Source organism: Sphaeroforma arctica (assembly GCF_001186125.1).
Source record: "Sphaeroforma arctica JP610 unplaced genomic scaffold supercont1.760, whole genome shotgun sequence".
Taxonomy (NCBI): domain Eukaryota; class Ichthyosporea; order Ichthyophonida; genus Sphaeroforma; species Sphaeroforma arctica.
In genome coordinates, this window is record NW_014039798.1 from 32,974 (window position 1) to 41,322 (window position 8,349).

At 41.9% G+C, this 8,349-nt stretch overlaps 1 protein-coding gene across 1 annotated transcript in view; it reads left to right on the forward strand.

Moving 5' to 3' along the window:
• SARC_08449 (hypothetical protein) overlaps positions 1–6,309 on the forward strand; it is an 8,430-nt gene extending 2,121 nt beyond the window's left edge. The window contains exons 4-10 of the mRNA XM_014297577.1: positions 822–956; positions 2,831–3,046; positions 4,002–4,088; positions 4,472–4,513; positions 4,900–5,007; positions 5,648–5,737; positions 6,121–6,309. Of these exons, the coding sequence (XP_014153052.1) occupies positions 822–956; positions 2,831–3,046; positions 4,002–4,088; positions 4,472–4,513; positions 4,900–5,007; positions 5,648–5,737; positions 6,121–6,240 (798 nt within the window). The 3' untranslated portion in view covers positions 6,241–6,309. The remainder of the gene's footprint in view (positions 1–821; positions 957–2,830; positions 3,047–4,001; positions 4,089–4,471; positions 4,514–4,899; positions 5,008–5,647; positions 5,738–6,120) is intronic.
• The last annotated feature ends 2,040 nt before the right edge of the window (positions 6,310–8,349 follow it).

Below are 8,349 nucleotides of genomic sequence, written 5' to 3' on the forward strand. Positions count from 1 at the left end.
GGTAAGGGTAAGGTAGCGACGTCGTTCGTAGTAGGTAGGTTGGTCGAGATATTATATTATTATATATATATATATATATATATATATATATATATATAAGAGTGGCTTTGGACTAGTGAAGACGACTGTTTAACATTTCGTAGCGTGTTGTCTGATATGTCTTTCGTAGATGCACGGCAACAGCTGTTTCGAGCTCTACCTTTCATATGAAACGTGGTCGAATTGCTTTAATACGTGTTCAGTGAGTGAGCGAACGTGGCAAATTGCTTTAATACGTGTTCAGTGAGGGAGCTATGACCGCGTGTGTTGTTGTTGATCGTTGCCACAACACCTGCGTGGTTGGATTGAACCAACTAAGAGCGATGTCAACCGTAAATAACATGCTCAGCTCATGGACTGTCGCCATCTTCACGTTTGGCCAAGTTATATCATTGCGAATGTTTGCGGAGACTTAAGGGTCAGTTCTATATCAGTGGATCTCGTTTATGTGCAAGTATCAATTTATATAACACTGTATGTACACCTCGAGTATGTGTAAGTAACTATCTTTACAACACTCTTTGGGGAACATTAACACCCTCAGGCGTCGTGAGCAATGTCTTCATTGCGGCAACCATAAAGTGTGTATGAATCATTTGGCTTCCGTATGCTTCGTCCCATAAGAAACAACGACCTATAGATACGCTTAGCATGTACTTTTGCGTCTCGATTGGCAGTCATCAGCAGACTGTTTAATCCATCCCTGATCTCATAACCCGCCTACGTTTCACAATATTCTATTCACATCTACTGATGCGCTCCATTCGAACAAACGCTTTCAGAACGGACAGACACCAGTGGATGTTGCAGGCACTGGGTCGTTGGCGTTGGGGTTCGGTAGGGTGAGCGCTGATCTCAAGAAAGAAGTGTTTAAACGCTTTAACGCTGAGCCCGAGAGGCGTAGACTGTCGACTATTGTATGTGTTGGGTTGTTTTCGGACACTGTCTATGTCACACACGACACGCTATTTGTTTGTGTGGCTGTCGGATGCTTTGCTGACACAGATGACATGGGCCCAACGCTCAAGTGCAGAGCTATTTACATGCTGTAGGGTTTATTGTTTGTAGTGCTCTATACGTGTTGGAGGGGCTAGGGTTTATACTGCTGCAGGGCTTAGGGGCTGTTGTCTTTATATATGTGTGCAAATTTAATTCTGTGTGCGGTGTCTATCGCACGTATGCACTAAATGATGGGTGCATATATGTGTGAAGCTTCGGGTTTCTTGCGGCTTCAAAGCGAAGATTCTTACTCGCAAATATAAATGTACATATATATGTAATGTATGTATGTATGTATGTATATATATATATATATATATATGTATGTATATGTATATATATATATATGTGTGTGTGTAAGGCACGTCCGAATTTCATGTATTGTAATAGTACAAGACATATTCATTCTAACATGAATCGTAAGCGAAAGTGTGTGCTGAGATTAAAACTTGTGACTGGTTGCGGCTGTCAGGCAAACCGTGTATTCCGCATTCACAGTTTGTGTATATAACGGAAACGGGAGAGCCAATGAGAGGGTTTGTGATACAAACAACCACTACAAGCGCATGGTACGAAGAACGGTGAATTCAGCGTGTACAGCATAAGATAGATTGTGTCTCTCGTCTTTGGGTTAGTTTTTAGATAGCACAACTCAGGGAGTGATGAACTCTCTCTCTCTCTCTCTAGTTATGTAGATACGCTCCTGATAAGCGAATCCGTCTGGACCTTCCAGTGATATAGTCGACGGTCACTTGTGAATAGAAGTGCCAACCAAAACTTGGCTTGCAACAAATATTGTCGGTCATGTTGTATAACTAGTTCTGGCTTTAGAGTTTAGGGTTTTATGAAATGTGCAGAGTCAGATGTTCTCTCTAGGAACACAAGCACAACGTGAGCCTTGCTATCGCATTGTGATGCTGAGATAATTCAAGTGAACATGATAATTGTATGTTCACATTAGTAATTGTAGCATACAATTATTCATGTTCAAGTGAACATGATAATTTTATGCTCACATTAATAATTGTAGCATACAGTTATTCATGTTCAAGTGAACATGATAATTTTATGCCCACATTAATAATTGTAGCATACAGTTTTTCATGTTCAAGTGAACGTGATAATTGTATGCTCACATTAATAATTGTAGCATACAATTATTCATGTTCAAGTGAACGTGATAATTGTATGCTCACATTAATAATTGTAGCATTCAATTATTCTATTGATGTTCAAGTGAACATGATAATTGTATGCTCACATTAATACTTGTAGCATACAACTTTTCATGTTCAAGTGAACATACAACCATGTATGAGCTCTAGATCATTCGGAAGAGATTGATTGTTATGGACACATGATTTCATTTGCTGTTGTCGCGAGCACAGTACATAAAGACACCACTGACTATCTGTGCCTGCAACCCAATCTACCACACAAGAGGTCTATGGATCAACTCATCCGATTCTAAATACATCAGTCGTGTTTTTGAGTGACAGACCACGCATCGTTGTACATAGGTACACTGACAGGATCACAATCCTTGTGCCTGCACCCTCATATCCTTTCGCTATGAACTATACCCCACGTGTGGGCTGCCCACTCATCGCTTGCGGCGTGTGCCGTCTGGTGCACATGTCGCATGCCCGCGTGCGTGGCCCTGACAGTCTGTACCTACCACTCTCACTCGCAGTGGACTGACTGTATCTCGTGAGTACTTTCTGTCACATGACATGAACTATTCACTGTCACTCATCCGCCACTGCCGTTGCTTTCATCCACACGTTTGCAGTCGAGTTTGTCTATAGACAGCTGCCCTATCACTGGACAGGAGACGGACATCCAAGTCATTGAGAATGATCTGCGCAAGCGCCTGGCCACACTGCACAGAGAGAAACGAGTGCTCGAGAAGGCGAAGGCCGACCAACAAACCAAACTGGCAACCGAACAGAAACAGCTGGCAGAGGAAAAGACCGCACAGAGCGCTAGCGTCAGGAAACAGATGGAGGTACGGGGTGCGTCTGTGTGTGTTTATTTGTGTCTGTGTATGTGTTTATTTGTGTCTGTGTGTGTGTTTATTTGTGTTTGTATGTGTGTTATTTCTGTGTTTGTGTTTGTGTGTGTGTGTTCATTTCTATGTCTTTGTCTGTGTCTGTGTCTGTCTTTGTTTGTGTGTGACTGTGTGGCCAGTACATGAATGTGTGTGTGTGTCTACAACCAATGCAAAGTAATTTAAACTAGCCCACCCCGAGTATGACGTTGTGCCCGTTTTCGGAGTGTAGGCACCTTCTACATAGTAGTTTGCATATATTCAACGACTATCTCGTGACGCAGCGGACTAGACTATCTCACTTATAGTCCACTGTAGCTGGATAAGACATCCAACCACCTTATTGCATACGGAGTGACGCAGCGGACTAGCTGACGCGCGTTTAATAATATTCTCTTCTGTTAGTCTGAGTGCATGCACAGTGCACGCTGACGTCTCAGTGGGGCAGAGACGTGTTCCCACTCGTCGTTAGCTTACGGCTGGGTGTATCTCTATTGTAAACTATGCTGAGTCTTCTGGGGCCATACATTGTGCATTTTTATTCGAGAAGAGATAATTGTGCAGGTCATCTGGATACTTTTTAGGGGGTCGTTTAGGGTTTAGGGTTTACTATGTTACTCTACCAACAAGTTAGGCCTCGATTACATGTGCGAGCACATTCAGTTAGCCTCACTGATGTTTATAATTCAAGCGCCCTCACAACATGAACAGACATTTCGGCAGTTCTTGAACGGGATCTGTTGCACAGAGTCAACTCACACTAAAGGCTTGTTGAACTCACACTAAAGACACGCTTGTTAAACTCACACTAAAGCCACGCCTGTTAAATTCACACTAACGCCACGCCTGTTAAATTCACACTAACGACACGCTTGTTAAACTCACACTAAAGCCACGCTTGTTAAACTCGTAGGTGTTGGCTAAACAGCTTTCTGATAAGAAAGACGCTTTCAATCGTGAGACCAGAAGCCAAAAGATCATCATGGAGGCCAAAAGGAAGGCATGTCTTTCTCTATGAACAATTGTCGCTTTAACTTCTGAGCAAGAGTAGTATTCTTTTTCCTAGCTCGTAGAGTGTCTCTATGAACAATTGTCGCTTTAACTTCTGAGCGAGAGTAGCATTTTTATTCTTAGCTCGCAGAGTGTCTCTATGAACAATTGTCGCTTTAACTTCTGAGCGAGAGTAGCATTCTTATTCCTAGCTCGCATAGTGTCTCTATGAACAATTGTCGCTTTAACTTCTAAGCGAGAGTTGCATTCCTATTCCTAGCGCGCAGAGTGTGTCCAACTATCGCGTTTAGTCGTCGCGGATGTAACAACTTAGTGATACCTACCAGCTTTCCGGGCCACTAAAATTCCATGTACACACTTTGATACTCATAGAAATTTACACAAGAGAAGGCAGAAGCAGCTGAGAAACTGAAGGTATGTGTGCATTCGGTGATTGAAAATATTGCACGGTGTTATGACCTCTAGAAGAGAAGCATGATATATTGTGTTTTAGCGTTTTAGCAATAGGAAAATGAGCTGTTAGCGTGTCATAGCGACTTGCATACCGTGTATCTGACCGCTTCCATATCCAACGACAACTTCACTGTCTGTATACTGTTATATTCTGCAAACGACAACTCCACTGTCTATATACTGTTATATTCTGATAAGGTGTCGTCCTATAGGATTATGAGGGAGATTGCCCATGAGACCTCGTATTCATTTTGCTATTCTTCAGGCACTTTTGCCAGAGATGCGGTCTTCTATGTTTAGACTGCGAGGTTGAGTGCTAACGCTTTGTTTGCTGTGACATGATCCAGAAATTGAGAGACACCCGAGAGGGATTAGACAAAAAACTGGAGGCTGCACGACAAGACATGTTGGAGAAGCAACTGGCACATGCGAAGCTGGTTGAGACGGAGAATAGGGTATGTCAACTGCACGCTCACAAACGCGTTCATGCGACCTTACATTGCACAAGGGGCAAACAGACACGTAGCAGTCTTTAGCATGCGCTGGATAAAACGTATAAAAGTACCGATACTTCCGCCATAGGTGTAGATATCTGCAAGAGCACCAAACTGTTATCCAGATGTGAATCGCCGATAATATGTGTCATAGCGTTTCATACCAGAGTGAGTTGTTGCAGTATAAATCCGATGCGGATTGCAATTATCAAAAGGCTTACATAGATCATTGGATGTGTTGAGCTATGTGCAGATACAGTACATCTCTCTGGCACTCTGAGGTTTATGCATAAGAAATATCAACATTTAGAGGGACGGATGAGTTGTCCCTAGAGCAACCGATCGCTTTCAGTGTATACAAATACTGATACATGTATTGAGACATCAAAACATTGCCTAAATTGTTCAGTAGTTTCGCCATTAACTCAGACACTCGTGAGATTTTACATGGACCCGATTGCAATAAGCGATTCCTAATTTGACATTCAATACGCCAAGTGGCTCAGTTTTTAATATCCCGCGAGATCATTTCATCAGTTAAGATTAGGACTGAATGCATCTATCTTGCTCTTACCTAACTTCTGCGGATTGAACGTTGCAGCTTACGCTTCTGACGAAGTGCCTGACAGAGAACGACTTTGGGCAAGCGAGAACAATTGTAAAAGAGTTGCACGACATGGACGCGCCAAAGGTGAGAGTCGATTTCCATCCCGATTTTAGGGTTTTGTACAACCCTAAAACTCGTATCACTCGTATCCCCACAACTGTACTATGTGTGAGGAGTTCACTTTAGAATCTATTTGTTATAAGCACGTGGTGTGCTCGTCTATTCCAGTGTTTTTTTTCTTTTGCTCTGTAGTCATTTGTGCAGCTGGAATTAGTACAATGGGCATATGGTGGTAACTCTGTGTCATACGACGAGGTTTAAGGAGTGGCACTAGATGGTTCTGTGTAATCTTTTGCATAGTATATTACGGTCAAGGTTTGCAACTGAAAATTCTTATAGTCTTGTACTAACGATCAAATCCGGGAAAAAAAGGTATTTGCTGAGACCCTTTGGTTTTCGTTTTGCAGGAAACACAACAATTGGCTCAGGATCAACTTATTGCGGCACTCGAGAATCCGTTACTTCAACAGAAAAACACTACAATGGGTGCATTCGCGAGCCTACTTTCCACTTTTGGCATGAGTTGAAATGATAGACTTTTGTGCAACGTGGAGTAATAAACAAAATCAGACATTGTCTACCAAGGTAGTTGACTATGCACAATGCTTAGAAAACTATATCGATTCGCACAAGAAGCCAGCGTACTTGATGTTGCAAGATCAATTACCAAATCTCTGCATCCTCCTTTCCAAAATCAGAATGTCTAGAAAGTGCTAGCTCTTGTGCCAACTTGATTACGAGTTATCTGATTTAAAAATCCTTCCCAAAATTTCGAACGTCAAAATGCGATTCTTCAAAGAACACATGGACAGTCATAGCCTTCCAAACGTTTAATACAGAAGGCTATGTGGCAGTATATACCATATACCAATCTAAGACGAAATCAGTATGAACAACTATTCCAACAGCAAATTATAGGTCTTCACTTTTTTTTACTAAAAATCAGTCCAACAGAGAATAGAAAACTAAATTTATTTTTTTAAAGGTCGTCACCTAGTGTAGACGACAGAATACAGAGGTAGCTTTACTATTCGATAGATAGTATGCATCAAGGTGTTTTTCCATTCCCACGACGACTCGAATTGTTTCCCCTGTAGACTCGTGAGACTTGTCAAGATAGCATGCGTGGTTGTCTGCAAGTGAAATTATGAACTATCTCGAATTGACAACTGTATCACCGTAGTATTTCATAAGACACGTATTTATGTCCATATTTCAGCAGTCTATCCGCCTTACGGTTTGAGTGCCGTATACTTGGAATCGAGGCTTGTTCCCGCACATAAGTGATACAGGAACTCTAATTGGACGGGTTCACTGGTCGAGCTTCGAGAAATTTGAGATGAACTGCCACTGTAGGTAGATATGCTTTATTTTGAGGTTACTGACGCTTCTGCTGTGACCAGATTCTTTAGTCAGGTGCGGTCTCCTACAAAAGGCACATACGCAACATGAACTTTATCTCTGTATTTTTATGTGGCAAGAAGTGCCACTGTAGGTAGAGGTGCCTTGTGTACAGGTTACCGGCGCTTCTGCTGTGAAAAGTGAGTCTAGCCAAGAGCAGTTTCTCTCAAAACAGACACATACCGCAACATAAAATTTCACTCTGTATTAAACTATGTATGTTGTACCTCTGTCGGCAGAAATACTTGGTTGTAACGTTACTGGCGTTAATGCTGTGACCCAAGTATCTAGCTAAATGCAGTCTCTCCAAAAAAATGTCACATACGCAATATGAACTTGCACTCTGTATTAAACTTGACATGAACTGCCACTGTCCGTAGATATACTTAGCCTTAAGGTCACTGACATATCTGCTGTGTCCCAGCCAGGCGCAGTTCCTCCAAAAAGAAAGGCATATACGCAACCTGGACTGTCACTCTGTAATAAGTTTGACATGAAGTGCTATAGTATCCAGTCAAGTGTAGTCACTTCCAAAAGAGGATAGTCTTTCCAAAAAAAAAAAGACATATACGCAACCTGGACTGTCACTCATGTAATAGGTCGGACATGAAATGCTATAGGATCCAGTCAAGTGTAGTCACGTCCAAAAGAGGCACATAGGCAATATAAACTTTCACTCTGTATTAAATTTGACAAAGTGCCACTGCCGATAAAGCTATCTTATCTTAAGGATACTGGCGCTTCTGTTATGACTAGAGTATCTAGCCAAGCGCAGTCTCTCACAAAAGTAGCACATACACATCATGTACTTTCACTCTGTATTGCTTATTGTTTTCCGCAGTGGTCCTCTTCACCATATGTGGTGATTGAATGTCTATTATCGTGCCTGATTTACTATGCTATCCCTGTTTGATGCACGATAGCAATATGGTGGTCGACTAATCAGGTTGGACGGATGCTGTATCACTACATGCAAATTAATTAACCCTGATGTCGCTTTCGGCTATTCTAAAAACACCGACAACATAGTTCTGTCGCTCAGTACTTGTAGGCTTGAATCTTCGGGACTTTTGACAGGTCTTGGAAAAATGCCACGACTTCTTGAAAATCATATCCCAAGCAATGTGACGCAAATTGCTATAATATTCAGCGCCAGGTAATGCCGAATATTATACTTCAGCACATTATTTTCGTGGAGCACTGGATTTGGACTTGTGTCGGGTGCGAACATTTGC